The sequence below is a fragment of the Myodes glareolus genome, chromosome 3, assembly GCF_982192425.1.
Source record: "Myodes glareolus chromosome 3, mMyoGla1.1, whole genome shotgun sequence".
In the NCBI taxonomy this organism is placed as follows: Eukaryota; Metazoa; Chordata; class Mammalia; order Rodentia; family Cricetidae; genus Myodes; species Myodes glareolus.
Window position 1 is genome coordinate 6,331,304 of NC_142028.1, and position 24,438 is coordinate 6,355,741.

At 43.7% G+C, this 24,438-nt stretch overlaps 1 protein-coding gene across 1 annotated transcript in view; it reads left to right on the forward strand.

The window, feature by feature from the left end:
* The window catches only part of Itpr2 (inositol 1,4,5-trisphosphate receptor type 2), a 422,198-nt gene that overhangs the window by 344,165 nt on the left and 53,595 nt on the right, over positions 1-24,438 (forward strand). Inside the window, exons 49-53 of the mRNA XM_087903959.1 lie at positions 2,530-2,705; positions 9,000-9,164; positions 11,513-11,708; positions 14,160-14,252; positions 22,695-22,825. Coding sequence (XP_087760085.1) covers positions 2,530-2,705; positions 9,000-9,164; positions 11,513-11,708; positions 14,160-14,252; positions 22,695-22,825 — 761 coding nt within the window. The remainder of the gene's footprint in view (positions 1-2,529; positions 2,706-8,999; positions 9,165-11,512; positions 11,709-14,159; positions 14,253-22,694; positions 22,826-24,438) is intronic.

The following is a 24,438-nucleotide window of genomic DNA, read 5'->3' on the forward strand; positions in this document are numbered from 1 at the left end:
ATACCTAAACCACAGTAAATAACGTGACAGAGTCAGGACTGAAGTACATCTAAATTAATGTTGTTCGTGGGTAGTTACAAGTTCCTGACAAAATCTTTGTGATTTTTAGATGCATTGCTTCTCAATGAATACAAAGTCCATTAAAGTGTATTACGGTTCACTGTAGGATTTTGACGCTATTTTCAAAGCTTTGCTCATGAAATTGCTCAAGGTGTTTTGCATCAGAGCCCGGTGTTTAGGTGATAAGATGTGGCTGGAGGAATAATCACGGTGGAGCATTTGGCACAGAAAGTTTTCTGTGTCCCTCCCGAGATCCTGGTGCCCATCAGCCACGCCAATAGCGCAGGGCCTAAAGTTGCTTCTGCAGATGCAGCACATGCCACCCTGGAGAAGGGGTGTCTTGGAGTATGCTCACCAGTTCACACTCCATAGAACTGTACTTCTTTTTCAAGGGAAAAAATTTAAACCTCCTTTGTAAAAAATTTCTAAGGAACTCGGTGTATAACAGTTTATTTAAAAACCATTGGTAACTTTTCTTTTGCTTCTGTGCACGTGCTTGCCTGCCTGTGTGTGTGTATGTGTGTGTGTATGCATGCACACATGTATTTTTGTTCATGAGCAGTACAAATACTGCTCATTCATTTCCTGGCCACCCAGACCCGAATAATCGCACAGAAACCATATTAATTACAACACTGCTTGGCCTGTTAGCTCAGGCTTCTTATTAGCTAGCTTTTATATCTTAAAATAACTCATTTCTGTTATTTTGTGTCATTGCCACGAGGCTGTGGCTTACTGGGTAAGGTTCCAGTGCGATCATCTCCTTTGGCAGCTACATGGTGTCTTTCGGACTCTGGTGTCTTTCGGACTCTTCCTACTCTCTCTGTCTCCTCCAGCCAGGCATATTCTGCCTTGCCATAGGCTACAGAAGCCTTAGTCATTAACCAGAGCAATACATATACAGAAGGACCTTCCACATCATATGTGTATATAGGTGAATGTGTGTGCATGTGTGAATGCATATGGAAGACAGGGCAACCTCAGGTATTATTTCTTATGACATCATTCACCTTGTATTTTGAGATGAGGTCCCTCAACAGCCCAAAATCTACTCATTCAGATAGACTGGCTGGCCAGCACGGTCCATGACCTGATGCCCTAGCATGAGGATTCCAACATGATTAACTTTATTACTGGGGTGTTGGAGATCAAATCCAGATTCTCATGCTCATGAGGCAGGAACTTTCCTGGCTTGGCTGTCCGCCTAACTCTAGAAGCTTTCATGTTCTGATGATTAAATAACCTAATATATTTTTGGAATTTCAAATATATACAGTCATATTCCTACACGCATATGCGGACCCAAGCTTTAACACATAAAGCTTACTCATATGTAGACACATGTATGTGGGTTTTAACACTGAAAGCATATCTCTATTTTATAAAATCTAAGTGTTATACAAATTGGGTTCTTTTTATCTTTATTTTTTACATTTGCTATCTATCTATCTATCTACCTTTTATCTATCTATGTATCTATCTATGTATCTATGTATCTATGTATCTATCTATGTATCTATCTATCTATCTATCTATCTATCTATCTATCTATTTGTGCATGGAACTCAGAGGTAAACATGTAGGAGCTGATTCTCTTCCTCTGCTGTGTAGGCTCTAGGGATCAAACTCAAGTATTGAGCTTGGCAGAAAAGAAGGCCCTTCATCTGCTGAGCCATCTTGCCAGCCTGAACTGGATTCATTCGAGGAATTTGTAATATGATAAATTGATACTAATATAATAAGGGAAATGCTGAGTTAATGAAATACTATACCCAATTTTCCATGTTAGTTAACCATCAAGTTTGACTTGAGGTTCCTAAGTGAAGTACATTTATCAAAAGTGTTTCAGAAATCATTCCCAAAGGAGAGAAAGTGAAGGATTCTCAGACTTGATGTGAAGAATGTTGACTGTAGTCTGACTGTCTTGTCAGGACTTCCAACTCCCCAGTAATGACAGTAAGACTTAATGTTAATTATGAAAGCTTGGCCTTTGTCTTGGGCTTGTTCCCAACCATCTATTATAACTCAAATTAACCTGCTTCTATTAATCTACATTCTGCCACTTGGCTTTTATCTCTCTCCCATTCTGTATGTCTGACTTGTTCTGCATCTTGCTGGTGTCTCCACCTCTCTTCTTCCCAGAGTTCCTCTCTCTTCCTGGGAATCTCTCCTATCCTCTCCTGCCTAGCTGTTGGCCATTCAGATCTTTATTAAACCAATCAGAAGACACCTTAGGCAGACATAAAAATTACAAAAATATTTCCCCATAACAGTTGACTATTCTGAAGTCAATGCACAAGCCTTCTGGAAATGTAATGAAGAATAATGCACCCTAAAATCTTTCCTTGTGGTAGAACATTTTTCTGAGATTTGCTGTACCACAGCTTTGTTTGTGTATAAAGCACAGAAGCAAGATTTCTGTGTTCTCTCTCTGTTCTTGGTGATAAGTAACCACTCCGCCTTTTCCAGGTACACTTTCCCCGTTGTTCTCCGTCCTCCTCTGGATAGCAGTGGCCATCTGCACATCCATGCTCTTTTTCTTCTCCAAGCCCGTGGGTATCCGGCCATTCCTAGTATCCATCATGCTCAGATCGATATACACCATCGGCCTGGGGCCGACACTGATACTTCTTGGTGCTGCTAACGTAAGTACATTGCTTAACTTTGTATCTTATGGAATTCAGATGTGCCAAGTATAAGCATAGTTAGCTCTATGCTTTTATTCATGGGTATACAGTGAATTCAGGGTTGGGAGGAATCTGCGTTAACGAGAGTATCGTTTGTGCACGCTTTAGTTTGGAGAGAAAGAACAAAACTACGGCTAACACATGGACTTAAGCAGCACTTGAAGGGTGACCCAGTTCTGTCCGTTTCATCATGGTTAATGTTCTCTCTGTACCATACCTGCTATTACTGAAGAAATGACCCGGCCACTGTTAACACCTGAAAGTGGGTTCTAAATCATCCCGAAAGATTAAATTATGTTCAGTAGAATTTAAGGAGTACTTTCTTTCAGATGACTTAGTAGTGAGGAGAAAAGACTGCTAGACAGAAAATAAGGTCCCAAATTGGGCTCCTTTTCTATGAGAAAAATCTATAAACTTATGAAAGGCACAGGGGAGATTTTTTTTCACCAAAACTTTCATATATTAGAGCAAGTGAATTCCTTTTGACATGGTAGTTTTAAGTGTAAATGAAAAAACTGGAAGTATCATGCCAAGAAGCTAATGAAAGATTTGTAGAAGTAATTTAAACAAAAAAATTATAAAACTTTGGATAGACTCTATGCCAATTTTAGGCAAGGTATATCTGTAAATGGACATTAAGAAAAGATAAATCATCAAATTGATGAAAAACAAATGGTCAGAAATCACATAAATATTATTGTATCTACATAATCAACACCTAAAGCACTGCCTGTAACTTTCACTGGGTTCCTAACTGGAATAGCCTATACTGTGGTGTCTCAGCTGGGATTATCTCCTATACGATTATTATTGTTATTGAGGATAGTAATTGATAGTCACATTCCTGGGGCATCACAGGGAGTCTATGAATATTTTTGAATAAGTACCTAATGAGTGAATGACCAATATTTGTTGAAAATAAATAAATTAGTTAACCAACTTTTAGGAATTACCAAGATGATATAGTCAGTAGTCAATTCTGTGTTTGCAGTGTTTCTGGCCTTGGTTTTTATCACAGTTCTGCAGGAGCCGGACAGTTCCACAGCTCCCAGTTGTCAGAATATTAAAAACAAATTCTCAGCTACCACCAGTGAAGGGAAGTATATGGAAAACCTGTGAGCAGAAGGTTTTGAAAGTTAACAAACACACCCTTCTCCGGGTTTCTTAGGGGCTGAGCCCTCACATTAATGCATGAATCCAGTCCTTGCTCACCCGCATCTCCATGGCCTTGTTCTTACCTGGCCCTTGTTCTTCCCCTACCTCAATGGCACCATCCCTCCTTCCAGCTCATGCCATCTCCATTTTCCCCCACCCCATCCTTGGCCTCTGAACATTCAGAAGTGATTTCATGATACTGAATTGTCTTTGCTTTGGAAATAAGCAGATGTTTTGTATTATCGATCAAGATAATTAGATAATCATCATGAATAGGGGTAAATGTGTCTATACCTCTGTGTTTGGCTCATGTCATTTCGCGAGAAAACATGTTCATCATGAGATTGTAATATTTTAAAGAAGTAGATGTTATTCATAAACTGATCATTGACTAAATGAGAAAAACCAAAGTTTCAGAAAGTGAAGAGCCAGGCAGAGTTGTGCCCAGAAGAGAAAATACTCTTTTGCACCTGTTACGCCATTGATAGACATGCAGAACACCGAGGCGTAGACTGTGCAGCTGGCTATAGAGAATTCATGTGCCGTTTTCTTTTTCTTTCTGCCTGTTTTTTAAATCTTTGGACTAGGTCTATGTAGACAGAGGTAAGGAAAAACATTTGAATGTTTGGTGTGGGCATGAACTAAAAATATCCAGTGTTCTAGTAGTTCTTATAGAGTGATAAGTTCCATGTGGTTTGGTGAGACTCATACCATAAAATATTCTCTCCCAAAGTCAAGTTTTTATTGAACTGCTTTATGAGAAAGTGTTATGCATGTAGACATGTCTGTCTTACTAAGTCCATGAATTTTCTAGTATTCCAATAGCATAAAACATGTTACTCAGCTAGATACTACCAGCAATCTGGGATCATTTGACCAAAGAAAATAAAATTTTTCTGACTTGAGGCAAATTTAATGATGTTACTATAATTTGATACCAATGCAGATGTTAATAGAGAAGTTTATATTTATAATTTATCATTGTAATTTGCTATCATAGGTTAATAAAGTTACATTAGTGAATTACTATATACGTCTCTCCTCACATAAATGCATTACACAATATCTTGATTCATCTTTACTTATGAGACATCAAATGAAAACATGAATCATATTTGTGTACCTTAGTATTAATTCTATATTATTAATAATATAAATTAATATACTAATTAATTTAATTTGTACATAGACATTTGCATTGTATAACAGGTGAGTCTGTCACTGCTGAAATAATAGATATCAGAATAAGAAAACCAAAAAAAAATTAGTCTGACAGTCTAGACACAAGAAACAGAATTTGAGACATCAGATATAAATCAGCCAATCTCTGATTTCACCCTTCTTGTCAGGTGGAGTAAGGTGTGGACAACTGGTCTACCCTCATCTGCCTGCTGAGATCTGTTTGAGAATTTTGGTGTGGAAGACCCAAAAAAGAGCAGTATCAATTATATTGATGCAGTGGTGGTAACTTCTACCACTTACCAAGTGTCTGATATGTAATCACTCATTAGTCAGATAGCGTTGCCACCATGACATCTCTGCATCTTAGCACATGCAGTATTTTGTCTCTAGACTCTGCCCCTCATGTTAAGCAAATATGAAGAGTCTCTTTTATGAGAAAGGAAGCACAATAAAAGGAAGACCTCAGTATTTATCAGTTTCTAGTTTATTGTGATAAAATTGAGTTCATTAAAGCTTGACGTGTGTCTGCCTTTTAGCCAGATTTTCCCGTCAAAGGCTGTGTTGACTGTCAAGAGCGATGCTGCTCCCACGACTGTGTTTGTCATACTGTTCTGCTGACAGTTTAAAAGATTTCCAGGGTGATATTTAACTGTATGTAAATTTGATTTACATAGTGACCTTAAGATTTTATATTTATAAGGTATAATACCACATACCTGGACATTATTGTAGGAAATCATCTCGTTTTTCAGGAAAAGGTTGAATTCCATGGTCGAGGAGAACATAGTGATATTGTTGGAGACAGTGGGTTTAGTTGTATCTTTTGAGACGTTAGCATACTGTCTTTTGTTTTTCCACTTTAAAATTTATTCTTGGAAAAATAGGTCATGTTTTCCCATAATAATAACATAAATGAGGGCTAGATATTCTGCTCAGTGACAGAGTCCTGAGTAAGACCAAAGGAATAACACTAACACAACTCCCAGTGGTGGATAGTTCCTGTGACCACATAAAACGGCAAAAAAGGATGTCACAAAACTTATGGAGTCATGAAGCATCGTTAATGGCTTCACTCTGGAGCTGGAGATGAGGCCCTTTGTTAAGACCACTTGCTGTTTTTTCTGAAGACCCTGGTCAGCTCCCAGCACCAAAGTCAGGGAGCTCACAGCCACCTGTAACTGCAGCTCCAGGGTACCTGCCACTCCCACCTGCCTCTGAAGGCACTGCACACACACAGGTAAAACACATTCACATAACAAGTAATAAAATAAATCCTGAGTAGCGATAACTTCTAGGCACATCTGTATAGATGTAGGTGAAGTCCTCTAGAGACAGAGGGAATGTCAAGAGTGAATTCAGTGTCCTAGATGACATGATGTTTGTCTTTCACTTTCCCACACCACTAAAAGTCCTGTAAAGATGTGTCTGCCGGTTGTAGGGATAGATGACAATACCATACTACTGTGCGATTTATTTACCCGTGTAGTATGAGGGCTGGCTTGTTGGGGTTTCTGTCCCACCCAGTACCCCAACAAGCCAGCAAGTCCCAAGGAAAAATCACGCACAAGACTCCATAAGGTTATAAACTGATTGGCTCATTAGGTCAGGCTACTTATTAGCTCTTATAACTTATGTTACCCCATTATTCTTATCTACGTTAGCCACATGGGCTCATTACCTTTCTCAGTGTGACAGCTTACATGTTGCTTCTTCCGTGGTCTGCACAGGAATGGCAGAGGAACCTCTCTGCTTCCCAGAATTCTCCCAGTCTCTTTGCTCCACCCCTACTTCCTGTCTGGCTTTCCCGCCTATACTGCCTGCCTGGCCAATCAGCGTTTTATTAAAATATGATTGACAGAATACAGATAATTCTCCCGCACCATACCCGGATGCAACCAAGGCTTCCTTCGTCAGACAGTAACTCACCAGCAAACATTAATTTCACCTTTCCTGTAACGAGAACTCTTGGTAAGCTGTTTGGATAGCCTCCCGATGTTGTGAGAGCCGGAGAACTTGTGTAGAGTTGTTTCTCCAGCCTTCTTCTTTATATCACTCAAGTTGCCCACATAAGCGATGCAATGGCAGCTTATAAATAGAAAAAAGGAAATAGAATGTGGGCACTGATGCCATCTGTGTTCCTGTTGAGGCTGGTTCCACCAGCTCAGAAGAGCATGGTCCAGTAGCCATCTCTCCCCACCAGCTCAGAAGAGCATGGCCCTGTAGCCATTTCTCCCCACCATCACTCACTGCCCAAGGTGATGCTTGCCCCAGAACTGACTAGCCGCACAATGCTCCGATGAAGCTGAGATAGAAGGACTGACTTAATGTCAATCAAGTGACGGCATGAGCAGGGAGAATGTGATCCCAGCTCTTTATCCCTCCACCAACTGCCCCAACTCTCATTTGAAAGCACTACATAAAAAAAAAAAAAACAACTTACAAATTTCTTCATGCAATAGAGGACAGTTTCACTCCTTTCTGCCCTCTGTTCTTGCTTTCGTCTGTGACACAAACACCTTAAACACAAGGACCGTTTCCATCTCCGAGCTCTGTGAGCACACGGAGAATTGCACTGCACTCTTCAACCTCAGTCCCCTTCCAGATGTCTCTAGGGCAGCAGCTTTAAACCTGTGAGTCACGACCCCTTTGGGGGTCGACTGATATCCTGTATATCAGATATTTACAGTATAATTCATAACAGTAGCAAAATTATAGTTATGAAGTAACAATGAAAATAATGTTATGGCTGGGGGTCACCACATAGGGAACTGAATAGAGGGTCTCAGCATTAGGAAGGCTGAGAACCACTGCTCTAGAGGGCAGAAGTCTGTGTACCCAGCTATAGGGCAAGGGGCTTGCAAACAAGCAAAGCACGTCTCTTTGTCTTTCATGTTAGCATGACCAAGTCCTGTTAGACAGAAATGCATCTTTCTTTTATGTTATGTAACTAAAATTTATTGATCATTTTGAGAATTCAGTTCAGTCTGTTACTCTCCAATGTGCCTGCTTTATGAAATAGTTTTCCTGCTTGTTTTCTCTAACTCATCCTAGAAAGTCAGGAGACAATGCACAGACCGCATGTCTGTGTTATACAATTTGCCCTTGTGAAGAGGTTTTTAATTCTATTTTTGTTTAACCCCTTTTTGTATCACATTGATAAACCTGGGTAGGCAAGCCAAGGTGAGTTGTGTAATTATGAACAGGGCCCCTCGAAAGCAACAGAGTAACAGCTGGACATTGCTTTGCCAGACATTCATTCTCAGCCTTGCTGTGCACCCAGCTCATTGCCAGACATGGAACCTTTGTTGTTAATTCAATGCTTGGGATTTGAGCAGTTTTCTTTCAATCAGACTTGCCCTGGGGTCCCCATCACATCTTAGCGCTACTGAGTGAGAACATAAGGGGCTGAAGAGCAAATAGGAGTCCTGTTCAACAGCTGCTGAGATTGCCGGCAGGAGGCTGGGAGGGTTTGCGATGACTGTAGTGAGAGGGTGGACAGCTAAAATAGAGTCCTAAGTATCTAAGGAACACTTGAATAGTCATTACAATAATTCCTGTGACTGTGTTATGTCAACTAGGCTCCTAAGGGGTCTTCTAAGGTAAGATCTCTTTATGGCAGGTTTTTAGAAACCACCAAGTCTTCCCATGGCAAGAACTAGGTTGTCCAAGAATAAGGAAAAGCCAGATCTATCCTCCGTCTGTGCTGGCGGCCGAGCTAGGGTCTGTCGTTCTTTGTCCCTGGAGCTACAAAGAGAGCTGATTCTGTGTGTTGTCACAGGTGGTTTGTAGACGGCCTGGAAAACTCAGGAGGACACTGAGAAAGGCAACCACTGACTTAGCAATGCTCATATTTTGCAGTGTCTTCTTCCCTAGACGACCTTGAAGCTCTAAAATCCCGCTTTCTCTTCCCTTTAGCTGTGTAATAAAATTGTGTTCCTGGTGAGCTTTGTGGGAAACCGAGGCACGTTCACCCGAGGTTATCGAGCGGTCATCCTGGACATGGCCTTCCTCTACCACGTGGCATATGTCTTGGTTTGCATGCTCGGCCTCTTTGTCCACGAGTTCTTCTACAGTTTCCTGGTGAGTCCAGCCTTTGGGACAATTGCTGCTGAGCCCACGATGCTGCCTCTTATGCCTTAGTCTTTCGGTTGGTTTCTTTTCGTTAGTTTTGCTGCTGTTGCTGTCAATGTTGTTGTTTGTTTGCTTTTCAAGGCACAGATTATGTTATTTGTGGAATTGCCCTGAAGCATGGGTTATCATTTTTAGTCTTTTCTCGGGGAAGTACAAAGATGACGGAATTCTAGTCTTTGCTGAGAAGCAAACAACCTCATTGCCTCTTTTCTTGGCTGAGGCGTCATATGACAAGCGGCTTTGGGTTTTCAGCCAAGTAATATTTACTTAACTCACTGGTTATCTAGCTTCAGAGGGAACAGATAAAGATGTATGGTCCTTTGTGCTAAAATCATTATTTCTTGTTTATAGTATCAAATGTTACGTTAATCATTACGGTGGCATGTAAGCAAAAGCCAGCCTAGCCAAAGAACAAGCTGTTTAAAGTACAGCCTCTTAGCTTATGTCATCATTGTGAGTTTATGATGTCATCATCATTAGCTTATGTCACCATCTTTAGCTTACATCACCATCAATGGCTTACACCACCATCTTTAGCTGACGTCACCATCGTTAGCTTACGTCACTTCACCATTGTTAGTTTATGTCACTACCTTTAAGTTATATTTAACTTATATCATCACAGCTAAGTTTAGCTATGTGCATTAAAATCTTTAGACAGGTTTTTCAGGTTCCTTTGTGTTTGTTCTGAGATGGCTTGCACCACTGTGTAGCCCAGGCTGGCCTCTCACTCAGTCTTCCCACCTCAGCCTCTGTGTGTGGGGTGGTGCCTGGGCTGTGTCACTGCCCCCAACTGTACATCTTCCCAAGGATGCCCTCTCATCCCCGACGCCGGTTTCCTTTCTCCCTTTATACCATGTTATAGCTGTGACTGGGGAAAGGAGCTGGTATAAAAATATGATAAGATTAACTCAATGAGTGATATTTTAGTATGGACACGTGTGTGCCACAGTGCACGACAGAAGTCAGAGGACAGACTTGGGTGTCACCCCTCACCCACCACCTTGTTTGAGGCAAGAGTTTCTCATTTCATCACTATAAACGCCATCTACTCTGGTTCCTATGGAGTTAGAATAAGATCTCTTTTATATCAACCTAAGTGGTTAAAAAGTTGAAGAAGCCAGAACACTGACAATCTAGAGGTTGGGTTTCCAATGATAAATTCATCTTTATTGAAGAATATTGACTTTGTTTCTAACAATAGCTTCCCAAGAGAGAAACAGATAGCAAAGCAGTGGATCTTTTAAGAAATTGGCTCATTGATTGCCAGTGTCCTAAAGACAGGCTGTGCCCAGCTGTGACAGGCAAGGCCGTGATTTACAGGTGTATAGCAGACCAGGGGGTTTTCAAAGAGTACACACGGTGACTGATCAACCCAGCCCAGCCCGATTCTAGCTCTTACCTCCACAGAAGAACACAAACCCTGAGTCTCCCAGTTTTGAAGACAGGATTCATTTTTAAACACTTTTGGATATTTCTGAAAATGAATATAATTTTATTCCTTTTTACTGCCTCTGTAAAATAGAACATGCACTCACTAATTCACGACTCCAGCTTATAATGTAACAGTGAGTAAAATGGCTCTCAGCATCAGCTGCAGGCAGCAGAAATGTGCCTGAGTTCCTGATTAGTGTATTGGTTCCATACTATTAAAGACAGAACAGATAGAAACCCTTTAGAGGAAAGAAAGTTACCTTTTTTGTTTGTGGTTCTGCTTTCAAATGTATAAATGAACACAGATTTTTATCCTAACTTACATATTGTTTTAGTAAGGAGGAATGTCTCCATTTCCCAAATATTTTAAATTTAGACATTTTCTGTGACACCAGGCTCATATAGTGTCCTCTTCACTTCGCTTTGAGTCTTGTAATCAATCAAACAATAACTTTAAGGAATTTTTCAGCTATCCATAAAACTGCATGTGCCTAATATTATACATTTTCTAAAATCAAATGAAAATGTCTTAAAGCGGTGTGACGCTGACCGTGGAGCCAGCATACGCACACTGTGACTGCTGGGGCTGTCTTCGCGAAACAGTTCCTCCTGCCTCCTAGCTCAACTGCTCGGGTTCGCTCAAAAATGTTATTTGTTTGAAAGCTCTTTATTGTTTGCTTACTTGTTTTTTCAAGACAGGGTTTCTCTGTAGCTTTGGAGCCTTTCCTGGAACTAGCTCTTGCGGGTCAGACTGGCCTCGAACTCACAGAGATCAGCCTGTCTCTGCCTCCCGAGTGCCAGGATTGAAGGTGCGCCACCACCGCCCGGCTTTGAAGGTTGTTTTGTAATTGTTATCTCTGTAGCTCTTTGATCTGGTGTACAGAGAAGAGACCCTGCTGAATGTCATCAAGAGCGTCACTCGGAATGGCCGCTCCATCATCCTGACTGCGGTCTTGGCTCTCATTCTGGTCTACCTGTTCTCCATCATTGGCTTCCTTTTCCTAAAGGATGACTTCACCATGGAAGTGGACAGACTGAAAACCAGAGCACCAGTCACAGGTACCACTCCCCTTCCAAGCTCCCTGGCAGTTCTAACTTGTACACACCTTGTTTGTGGGATTCCAGACAAACAGCGATAGGTAAAAATTTTACTTTCACCCTTTCAAAATGTGGCCTTGTTTACCACTGCTGTGGTTTGAGGGCGAAATGTCCCCGAGCCCCATGTGTTTGACATCTGGTGTCTTTGTGGCGGTACTGTTTGAGCTGGCGGAGCCTCTCTGGAGGAAGTGTTGGGCCTTGGGGTGGATAGTATATCCTCACTTCCTGTCTGCCCTCTGCCTCCTGACTGCTAACGCAGTGTGACCAGCTGCTGTGGCCGCCGCCAGGTCCGGCTGTATCTCTTTGAACCGTTAGCCAAAATAAACTGTTCATTCTTCCTCAAGTTGCTCGTTGTTAGGTGTTTGATCCTAGCAATGATTAAAGTAACTAACTCAACTTCCAAGAGTTTGAGAATCTGAAATACTTTAGCCCGCACGCCGTTGGCGTGGGTTGGGAAATACACAAGAGACATCATCTGCTCTCCATCTTGCGGGGTTGCGCAATGCTGGCCATATTGCAGGAGGCGGCTGCAGCTTCACTGCGGGCAGTTCCAGGGTTTCTTTCCCCTCTTCTTCCCGTTTCCCCAGAGAACAGTACCTAGCACCTAAGAGCCACCGCTCGGCCCTTCCCCCACAGACACCACATCATGTTTTAATAATTGCAAACAATGCACGCTTGCTTGGATCGGAAACCATCGGGTAGTAAGAGGAGGGTTTTGGAAGACATGTTTAGGGGCTGTGGCTGAAGGACCCCGTTCATGCCTGTGTGATGTTTGCCAATGGACCACACAGAGGTCACCTGATGTCCTTGCTGAGAAGCCCACCATGAGGGCTGTCTTCCTGGGTTATTTTAGACTTCGTGTTGACTTTCACTTTCTCACCCCTCACGTACACCTTTTGTTGCTGGGTTAAATTCCTTCTTAACCCTGCTTTGCTCTAAAGAAACTGTGGCTCTATATTGTGGTGTCTTCTTGATTCCTCCAACTACTGTTTCTAGAGACAGGAAATCCCAAGAAGACACTCTTTTTCATCAAATCATTAACTTTAAAACTAAGATTTAATTAGTGGGACTTCCATCTCTCCTTCCTTCCTCCCTTCCTTTCTTTAAGTCCTGACCAGTTTCCCCTCCCTCCTTTCCTCCCATCCCCTCCACCACCCCCTCCTTTGCCTCCTCCCCCAATCCACTCCTCCTCCTCTGTTTCTCTTCAGAAAGGGGCAGACTTCCCATGGCTATCAACAAAGCTTGGCATATGAAATTGCAGTAAGGCTAATAAGCACCACCCCTTTTATTTAGGCTAGGTGGGGCAATTCAGTATAAGGTGGATGGGGGAGTACTGAAGAGATGCCTGGAAGGGGGCACTTTTGGGGTCAGATAGGGACCAATTACAAGGGAAGCGCCCACCAATCTACAAGGATAAGACGTTCCTAGGGACTCAGGAAGAAAAGTTGAAGTTCAGAAAAAGAGTCTTCCATGCTTCTACTGTTTGAAGCCTTTCTTCTCTGGGACGCACACATCATCGTGAGAACTGCCAAGCCAAGGTCCTTACCTCAGCTACAGGGACTTGTGACTTCAGCCTACAGATGGCTCCCTGCACTCCCAGGTCAGAACCCTGAATGTACCTGGTCATAGAAATATTAGTGTTCATGGTGGTTTAGGTGAACAATATTATTAATACTTCATCACAGCCACTACAGGAAAAAGGTTGTACGAATGGAACGTTTTGCACATTGACGATGAATCTATTCTCTATAAAATTGCTTAAACAGGCAAAACTGTGCTCAGAGCTGCAGGCTAACTTCCCCAAAGACTTTAGGGATGCAGCTCATCTGAAGCACACATATCTTTAAACTAGATACCTCTGTGGTCTGTCCATCTTGTCATATATGTGCTCTCTACAGTGCTCTATGGTCGTGTGTCCATCTTGTCATGTATTATATGCTCTCTACAGTGCTCTGTGGTCTGTCCATCTTGTCATGTATGTATGTGCTCTCTACAGGGCTCTGTGGTCTGTCCATCTTGTCATGTATATATAATTTCTCTACAGTGCTCTGTGGTCTGTCCATCTTGTCATGTATGTATAATTTCTTTACAGTGCTCTGTGGTCTGTCCATCTTGTCATGTATATATAATTTCTCTACAGTGCTCTGTGGTCTGTCCATCTTGTCATGTATATATAATTTCTCTACAGTGCTCTGTGGTCTATCCATCTTGTCATGTATGTATAATTTCTTTACAGTGTTCTGAGGTCTGTCCATCCTATCATGTATGTATATGATGTTCTCTACAGTGCTCTGTGGTTGTGCGTCCATCTTGTCATGCATGTATGTGCTCTCTACAGTGTTCTGAGGTCTGTCCATCCTATCATGTATGTATATGATGTTCTCTACAGTGCTCTGCTCTGTGTCTTCCCAGGTAATCATGGGGCTCCCACCATGACCCTACCTTCCATGATGGGAGCGTGCCAGAAGGAGAACTGCTCACCCATGATCCCCCCTTTGAACACAGGTATGTACTGACAACATGGGTCTGTACTTGTCCCTCTAACATGTAACTAGGCATTTTATCATGTCTATGAGAGCTGGGAATTTTATAATTGTGTTGAAATAGAAGGGCAGAAGGTAAAGGACCAAAATACCTCAAGCTAGAGAAGGAACGGATTCTGCATTCTTTATACTGAGCAGCTGTCTTGCTCCTCACGGTGTTTCTGTTCAACAGAACCTGGTGGATTAATTGTGTGGAATGTGCTGATCCCAAACAGCAGTCCACAGTAAGAAGTCCCTTTGCTTGGCTACCAATCCCAGCTGTAACCCTGGGCTTGCCCCTTTCCTGGCTTATGTTTGGATAACTTGTAAGGACAGAAAAACGACCAAATAAAACCCCCCTCCTTCCTAAGAAGCAAATTTAAAGATATAAGAATAACTTTAGGTCTAAACCATTCTCTTAAGATGTAGAGGAGTCTGGGGACACAGCATGTATGCTATTTTCTAAATTAAAAGTAATAGTGATGGATTTCTTAAAGCAGGAGATACAGTTGTTTGTGGGTGTGCACTTGGAGGTGCCTAATATCAGGCAAGTGCTTTGCCCATGCGCTACACCCAGCCCTCATGGACTGTAGATCTGTACCTAACCCAAAAGTTGTCATAGCTGAAGAAGTGTGGCGTCAGTTAAATGGCGAAGTAGATTCCAAACAGATGAGGGAAGTGACAGGAAAGACAGGAAGGATGGAGCATTCAGTTACCTTCTTTCTTGAGCTGTTGGACTGTAGGTGGGGTGGGGGCGAATGGTCCCTCCCGCTGACCAAACCTTCTACTGTCTGACTAGAGAGTGTTGGAGGAGGGCCTACTTGTTCAGCCCAGCTACCCAGCTAGCTTAGTGTAGGACCCCGCCTCTTCTGTGGATACCCACACCCGATCCAGGCGCAAGCCTTCCCGAACTCAAGCCCACGAGAATGGACGACTGTCCTGAGGGTTTAAAGAGACACACACACAAAAAAGGACCTTGCTCATTTACCAAGAGTAAATGGCCACTTTATTAAACTCAAGTCAGGTATTTATAGAAGTGGACAAGAGGGATCAGAAGGGCAACACCTCCCCCCATCAGGAGCAGGAGGAGAAGATTAAAGGTCCCGGCACCTCAGGCAGAATCAGCTGGGGGAGGCCAGGTGTGTGGAGCCCACTGCTAGAACCTTGAATACAGGTGGAATCACCATAACAAAGAGAGCCAGGTTCTTCCTAAGCTATCCCCTCAAGCCAGTGCTAGTGCAGAATCTCCAGGGAGCCGGAGGTCACACGGCCCTGCGAATCGCCAGGAGAAGGGAAAAAGACCTTGGTACCTACAGCTTAGCCCAAAAATAACCACACAGAAACTGTATTAATTAAATCACTGCCTGACCCATTATCTCTAGCGTCTTATTAGCTAACTTTTATTTTAATTTAACCCATTTCTAGTAATCTGTGTATTGCCACATGGCAGTGGCTTACCAGGTAAAGTTCCCAGCTTCTGTCTCTGGTGGCTCCATGGCGACTCCTTGATTCTGCTTTCTTCTTCCCAGAATTCCATTTAGTTTTCCCTGCCTAGCTCTGGTCCCCTATAGCTCTGCTATAGGCCCAAAACAGTTCCTTTATTAACCAATGAAAGCAACACATAGACAGAAGAACCTCCTACACCAAGAAAGAGCATGAAGCTCTTGTATTCATTCCATATAGTGTCTGACAGCCCGGGCACTTGAGATGTTTCCAGCAAGGCTTGCCTGACCCCCTCTAAAGCTCACACAAGAGCCAGCTCTTCTTGGCTTAGGTGGGATTTCCGAGCAACCCATCTCTAAAGTCATATTATGTGTGTCCCTTGGTTCAAACCCCTCCACTTTCTCCAGCTCTCTCCGCAGACACAGCAGAGTTTCTTGGCTTCATACTCCTAGGCAAGCTGCCCAACACTGCTCTCGCTGTGGGTGCTGGGACCCTTGAGTCACCCCGTATGCCTTTAAAGACTTATTTTTATTTTCTATTTATGTACATGGCATGTGTGTGTGAGCACCCACAGAGGCCAGAAGAGAGTGTCACATGGCTGTGACCTGGAGTTACGGCGGTTGTGAAGTGCCTGCTGAGTGCGGTGGGAGCTGACACAGGTCCTCTGTGACAGCCCTATGTCCCTTAACCACTGCTCCATTTCTCAAGCCATCCCACACTACTGAACTGCATTTGGCTGTCTCTTGGCAAAAGTGCCATTCTTGATGGCTTAGCTGTCATCCCATAAATATCTGCCCTGGGCTCATATAATTGGGACTTTGGGATCTCACAAATAAAGCTGAACATTTATTTCTGAGTATTCCTGCCAACCCATAGTGTTGGGATGTGATGGATTCTCCTGCAAGTGTTTTGGGACCTGGTGTGCAGGTTTCCAGGTCCCTCTGCCCCTTAACTCCGTCCTCCCTCGCCATGCCACCCCTGGCTTTGACAAGACCCCGGTCAGAGCTGAGAGAGCTCACCCCTCGCTTGTCTTTGCATGGCTCTTCAGTTCAGGATGGTTGTGCCATTTCTAGCTTTTTGAAGGAAGATATATAATAGGAAGTGGGTTTTGCCCAAAGGCCCTGAGAAGTTCCATCTGGATACTCAGAGATTAAAAAATAATCCAACTTCTGTCTAGATATTCCCACAAAAGGTCTGGGAGTGTTGCAGAGGGCTGTGGCAGGACTTTCAGGGCCCGGGAACACTCTCAGATGCACACGGTCATGCTTTATGAAGTTCCTCAGCTTCCTAGAAATACGTCACAAATGGGACGGGGTAGGTGGCTCAGTTAGTAAAGTAGTTGCTGTACAAGCATGAGGGTATGAGTTCAATTCCCAGAACATGCACACACGTACACATGCATGCACGCACACACACACATACACACCATGCAGTATTGCAGTACACATTTGTATACCCGAAACTTGGAGGAGGGGATAAGAGCCTCCCCAGGGCTCAATGGCCAGCCAGTCTAGCTAAGAGTAATTGAAAAAGGCAACCAATGTTGACCTCTGGCTTCCACGTTCATGTGCATGTACATGCACACACATACGCAGAAAAAGAGAGAGAGAGAGAGAGAGAGAGAGAGAGAGAGAGAGAGAAAGAGAGAGAGAAATATTCCTATGTCACGAACTGTCAATCTATATACCCTCTAATTTTTTAAAAATTCTTGTGAAAGCCACCTCACTGGTTTGGGGGCACAGTGCCTGCCCATCCACAGTCTCAGGTTGGTCTGTGCTGCCATGCCCCCTCCTCCTCCCCACAGCATCTGGTCAATGACCCACTCGAGTACCTTCTATTAGCATACAGTCATTCATCAGTGGTTTTCAGAGTCCCCAACTACAGATGTTTCTTGCTTTCTAAGGACAAACAGGGACCGTCTTCACCCCAGGTACAGAACTTTCTTTCCCAAGGTCTGATAGCAGTGTGTGGAAATCTTGTAGAGAAAGCTGCCAGAGGTGATGGAAACCATACTGGAGCTGGGGTGTCGGGGGCAGCTTTCCTAGTGCAGGTTCTCCTCCAGCCGGAACCCAAGACAATGAAAAGCCACGGCAGAGCCTTCAGGCACTTGGCATTCAAGGGTTAAATTGATTAGAATTTGGAAAGTCTATAAATTTGACTTTTGTTTTTATAATTTAAGTTTTTAAAGTAGAATATCACTATTTAGCCCTGAATATGCTAAAACTCGATATGTAGATTAGACTGACCTTGAACTCACCGAAATCCACCTGCTTCTCCCTCTTGAGTACTAGGATTAAAGGTGTGTACCACCAACACCCTCAGTGAATATGACCCATAAATTTTACCAATATAGATAATTTCACTAGTTTGATTAAAAATTTATAGATTTTTATCTCTAGGGGCTTGTTTCCTCTAAATTTTGGCAGAATATGTTTAGTTGCAGTTTTTTTTATTGGAAAGTCTATGAGACTGATCTTCTAGGTTTCTTTCAATGTTGGCTGTGTGCGTTTAGCCATGTAAGCTGTGCAACATGTGTCGTTTAGACTTAAAAATAGCCTTCCTCTGTCTAGGGCAGGGATGCATGTGCATTGTGAGGGCCTTGCTTGCTGTCTGTGGCCAGAAGGTGCACATCGCAGAAGGCCCAGGCACACAGTACTTATAGAAGAGTCAGGGGACAGCTGGCAGGCAGCGCTGGCCCTGGGAAGGCTCCTGCAGATGCAGGTCCAGTCATTTTCCCAGCAGTTAGAGAACTCCAAGACAACTGGCAACTAATTCAACTTGAAAAATACTCCAAAAATTTTGTATTTCACTTGCATCAAGCCTGCCAGAATCTGAGATGAAAATACTTACCTACCCCCCACCCCGAAACTGAGTTTTCCAGAAAAGCTGAGCCTTGTTAAGATGATACTAAAAGTATAATCACAAGTGTTTTGTGAGTCAATGCCATTTGCACGCTCAGGAGAATTAAAAACTCACATGTGTTTAGCATGTATGAGACCAAGTTTAATCTCCTGGAAGCCTCCTTTAATAGAAAAGATTGGCAGATAGCAGCAGAGTTTGTGAAGCTAGCACATGCTACATTTGGGATTCCCACTGGATAACAGTGTTTCTAAAACACTTTTCTAGTCACAAAAAAAAAATTAGGATGAGTGTTTCTCTAACTGGCGGGTCGCCATTCAAGTTAAGACGAGAGGGTCTGAGCTGCACTCAGACTTGCACATGAGTCTCAGCTCCAGGCTGCTGTATTTATGGGAGTCACAGACAACATAATTATTGAAGCATAAAAGGGGGGTATTGATAAAAACTTAGGTTCAAGCATGCCCAGTATTTTTAAGATGTATTTACCTATGTATTTGTGTGTTGGTGTGAGTGTATGCCAAGCCAGAAGAGGGCACTGGATCCCTTAGGGCTAGAGTTCTAGGCTTTGTGAGCCACCCTGCATAGGTGCCAGCAACTGAACTCTGGTCCTCTGGAAGACCAGTAACTTCCTGTAACCACTGGCCATCTCCAGCCAGTGTCCAGTATTTTTCTTAACTCTATAGAGTAGCACTCCAAGTGAGAGAATAGCTTCAGACCCAGGAGGATAGGCTTTTATTCCTTTCCTCAGTTGGGACTTTTTCTTATCATTAATTAAGAAAAACGTTTTTTTCCTGGTGGTCAACTATAAATGGATAACCTCACATCACCCATGTGTCAGATTGGCCACTTGTGTTAAAACAATGACTTTTCATGAGATTTAGCAGCTACTGTAAGTGGGTAATTGATAGTTTGTATTCACTGAGTCCTCACCATGTACCAAGCACTGTTCTAAGTTCGTGTGTGTGTGTGTGTGTGTGTGTGTGTGTGTGTGTGTGCCGGTGTGCCTCTGCCATTCCGTTGTGTCTCAGGGAATGTTTTAGGCCTGACTGTGCTGCCCAGGCCCTTCTTTAGATACTCAATGCAGAGGCCACTGCCTTCAGGATGCCCTAGCTGCTGTGTGTTTGCTCACCTGCTGGCCCACCTTCTTGGGGACGGTAAGCCTCCTGTAGGCTAAGATACTTATACCTACATCTGCTTTTCCTCACACAAGGCTCGTGTTGTGTGAGAAAGATCGGCTTGTCACACAAGTGACCACAAGGTGGCATCTACCTGTGGGATCCTGATGACTTCTTGAGAGTGGACTCGGGTCAAACAGTAGAACCTTTTAGTAAAGTCACGGAGGCTGCTGTATGACCCCAGCATGCCTGTGTGGCTGCTCATGGAGGCTGCTGTATGACCCCAGCATGCCTGTGTGGCTGCCATTGGGCAAGATGAGTGGGTCAGTGCACTGACCTGACGTGGGCATCCTCCTGCAGTGTACATGCCACACAGGAAGACAGGCCTCTTGCTGTATGTTTGTAGTCAACTAAATTTTGTAAAATTTTATTCATCTGATTTTTATATTTTAAAAACTTGAGTAACTCTGCCACACCACTCCTCTGTGCTTCATTCTTCTGGATGGCACAAAGTCGTAGGCTTCATTGTGATACTGGCATTTAATGAGCTTGGGGCATATTTAATGCCCATTTCCCTTTCTTGGCTCCCTCCCCCCTCCACAGTCCTAATAGTTCCCTGCCCCTTTGCAATTTCATGTCCTCTAAGTTATACATATGAGAGAAAACACACAATCATTGTCTGTGTGAGTCCTGTTTTGTCCATTTTCCTACAAATAATGTGATTGCTTTCTTGTTATGAATGAGTGAAACTGTTGTATATACAGACCACATTTCCTTTCTCTGTCGGGTCCTTTGTCTGTGATGTGTACCCAGGATGCTTCTGTCTTCTGGCTACTGTAACAGTGCCCCAGTGAGCATACGTGCTTCTCTGTAATGAGCTGCCTTTGATTCTTTGGAAACTGAACCAGAAGTGGTATACTTGGATCCTGTATTGTCTCAGGTTTTAATTTTTTGAGGAACTTCCATGCTTATATCATATAGAGACTGCATTAACTTACATTCCCACCAGCTGGATATAAGGGTCACTTTCCTACACACACACACACACACACACACACACACACACACACACACACACCCTCACTACAGTTGTTGGCTTTTTTTTTTTTGAGTCTTGATGGCAGACTTCTGATATGGGCTGAGATGGGACAACAGTGTAGTTGCAATTTGTATTTTTCTCATGGCTGGTGATGGCAGTGACGTTTTGTATGTGCTTCTTTGGCAGCCTGTTCATTTTAGTTCACTCTGGCTAATCACATGTGTGTTGTGTAGTAGGAGGCGGCTCATTCACTTCCCAGCTGCCCAGACTCCTGAAATAACCACACAGGAACTGTATTAATTAAATCACCTGCTTGGCCAATCACTATAGCATATTCCTAGCAATCTCTTAGATATTAAATTAACCCATTTCCATTATTTTATATTTTGCCATGTGGCTGTGGCGTACCGGCAAGGTTCCAGCATGTCTGTCTCTAGTGGTGGCTCCATGGCTTCTCTCTGATTCCGCCTCCTTTCTTCCAGCATTCAGTTTAGTTTTCCCCACTGATCTCTACTCTATCATAGGCCTAAGATAGTTTCTTTATTAACCAACGGTATTCACAAAATACAGAGGGGAATCCCACCCACATCACTGGTATATGGCTTTCGCTAGCTCCCAAACAACTTCATTTCCTGTCACTTCCATGTGCCCACCTACTTGGCATATCGTGGTCTTCAGCTGACATCTGCTTTGCTACAACCATGCCGTTACCAGTTAATAAGCAAACATTTTCCAATGTCCCGCAACAGTTGTTACTCATTTGTTTTGATTGAAAACCCAACTTTCACAAAGTTGCAGAGGCTCTCCTCCCTATGACCTCCCTCCTGGAACCCTGAAATTCTCTGTGACAATCTCTTTTGGTCTCAGTTCTTTCCTTGTTCTGTCCTGCCAATCTGTCACCACAAAATGGCTCCAATCCCCATTGCTCCTTCCTCCCCAAATCCCTTCAGATTTCCAGGTCAGAAATCTGATTCACGCAGTCTGCCTGTCTCCGATGCTGTGTGTGTGCCTGTCTCTGCATGCAGCCCTCCTGCCAGGGGTATTCCAACATATTATAAAAGGAGCAACTTGGACTCACGTAACACTATCAGGGTCCCTCTTCCAAAGGATAAAAAATAAAATCTGCCTGGAAGAGAAAAATCAACCTCCTCCTAACAATACCTGCACAGTCATAGGCCATAGGTCATGCAGTGAGGCAGATTTCCTTCCCCAGGTCAGTGGTTGCTTTGACATTCCTGCCTTAACATGTGGGCCTTAGCCCCAGGTCCCCAAGTCCCCTGAGGTGAGGCTCTTTAACTTTGTAACAAAACCAGCCTTTGCCTTCCTGCCCATTTGCTAACATGACTGAAGTCTGGTTCTCCTGAACAGCTGAGCAACAGTCCTTGCTCTAAATGGTTTTATGTTTCTGTCTGCAGCCTCAGGACTTTCTGACACATTGTGTCTTCTCATTCTTAAGCAGGAATTCCCCTCAGAAAGCTCTGAAACTTACGCTAAATAATGACAGAATTGTCGCTCCCCCAGTCGTAAGCTCCTATTGTGGGCAGTTCTAGCATGCCTGACATGGTCCATGGCCAACCCTCCAACCCACAGCATTTTCCTCCTTCTGTTTGAGGCTGCTGAGGTCGGTGAATTGCTCCAGTCCCAGTTGTTTTCTTGGCCTGGCTCATTCATCTGTCTACAACTCTTTGCAGGTTGGGTAGAGAACTGGTCAACCAGCTTCCAGTGCAGTCAGGCATCTGAGCTTTGACCTTGTCACACTTTACCTTTCTAGCCTGTCATTTTCCACCAAACCGAGAAAAGCAAGATTTCAAAATATTATGTGAGTGATCTACACATGTCAGTCACATGTGTGTCAGCCACATGTAAAGTAGATGTCGTGTGACTTCAAAAAATTGTGTCTGGCGCACAAGAAGCAGATTCTTTGATGTAGGTGATGGTGTGTTCTCAAGACTCTTACGTGTTTCTGCAGCTGATGAAGGCAGTGAAGACGGAATAGAAAGGACGTGTGACACCCTGCTCATGTGCATTGTCACGGTGCTCAACCAGGGCCTCAGGAACGGCGGTGGAGTGGGCGACGTGCTGAGACGACCCTCGAAAGATGTGAGCAAGACGGACATGGTTTAATTTCCTCCCTTCCTTCCCTCTGTCCCTCCCTTCATTCCTGTCCTTCCTCCGTTGCTCCCTCCCTCACTCTCTCCCTCCTTCCCTCCCTCCCTCCATCCACCCTTTCCTTCTTTCCTGAATTGGGGATTGAACCTATCAACATGACATATCCCCAGACCTCTTTTCACTTTTTATAAAAAGATTCATTTATTATATATACAGTATTCTGCAGACTAGAAGAGGGCACCAGCTCTCATTACAGATGGTTGTGAGCCACCATATGAATGCTGGGAATTGAACTCAGGACCTCTGGAAGAACAGCCAGTGCTCTTAACCCCTAAGCCATCTCTCCAGCCTCTCTCTTTTTACTTTTTAAACTCTGAGATTAGGAGTATCACTACATTGCCCAGGCTGGCCCTAAACTCACTCTGTAGCCCAGGCTAGCCTTGAAGTTGCTGTTCTTCTGTCTCAGCCTCTCTAAGGAGGCCTCCTGACAGGCCCATAGCACACAGCTATGGTTCTTTCCTGTTGCCTTCCTTACCAGTATTTACAGTGTGGTTTTGGTTTTCAGGGCTACAGTGACGTTTGCCTTTGAGGTGTAAAGGTGGCTGGAAAAACAGTTAATTACACAGTGGAATCGCAGAGGATCAGGGATGAACCAAAATCCTATGAAAGTAGCTGGGCTCAAGTCTGTGTCACGGCAGCAAAATCATGGCCGCAAACTCTATAGGAGCTGATTGTTAAATAGAACACAGCAGCTCGGCTGCCTGTGTCTACAGAATTCCCAGGTGCATGGATTTCCTCTGCTTCTGCATAGGAAGAACCTCCAGTATTTACCATATTGAAGGCAAAGTGTGGATGAGTTTTAGCAGAACTTCAAACATTAAAATGAAAAGGCGAGAACGTTTCTCAGTGTCTGTGAATGTTGACACACCAGGCTGGAAGGCCTATGCAGTTTGCTTCTGCAACTGGCTGGTTATGTAATGTCCAATCATCTTGCTAATAAGCTCAGCTCTCATATGAGCAGCTGGATCCCTTGGTCTCTGGTGTGTGTTTTACCACTGCAGACCAGACAGGATTCACAAGAGCTGTGTCCTTGTCAGAATAAGGACAGAACCTACTGCAGAACTTGAGAAAGCACCAGGGTTTCCTCAGCCTCAGCCAGCCTTGGGATTGTGTTTGACCCCTTTCTGCTTGATGTCCGGGGAGACCTGCATGATTGCTTTTCTCACCCATAGGACAAAATGCCCAAAAAAGCAAATTAAGGAAAGAAGGACTCATTTTGGCTCACCTAGCTTCTACCCTTAGGAAGCAGAGAGTGAGCAGGGACAGGGTCTGGTCTATAAGGCTTCAATGCCCGCCCCTGAGTGACTCACTTCCTCTGGTGAGGCTCTACCTCCTGAAGGTTCCATAACCTCCCCAAACAGCACCACCAGATGAGGACCTCATGTCCGAACAACGTGAGCCTGTGCAGATGATTCGAATCTAGTAACAACACACAAGAAAGAGTTGTCCTATTGGGGGAAAGTGTATCAGCTCCAGAGAAACAGAGGAATTCTGAGAGCAGGCTTCAGGTTTCCCTTAACTGGAGGGGAAATAAGGGCAGAGAG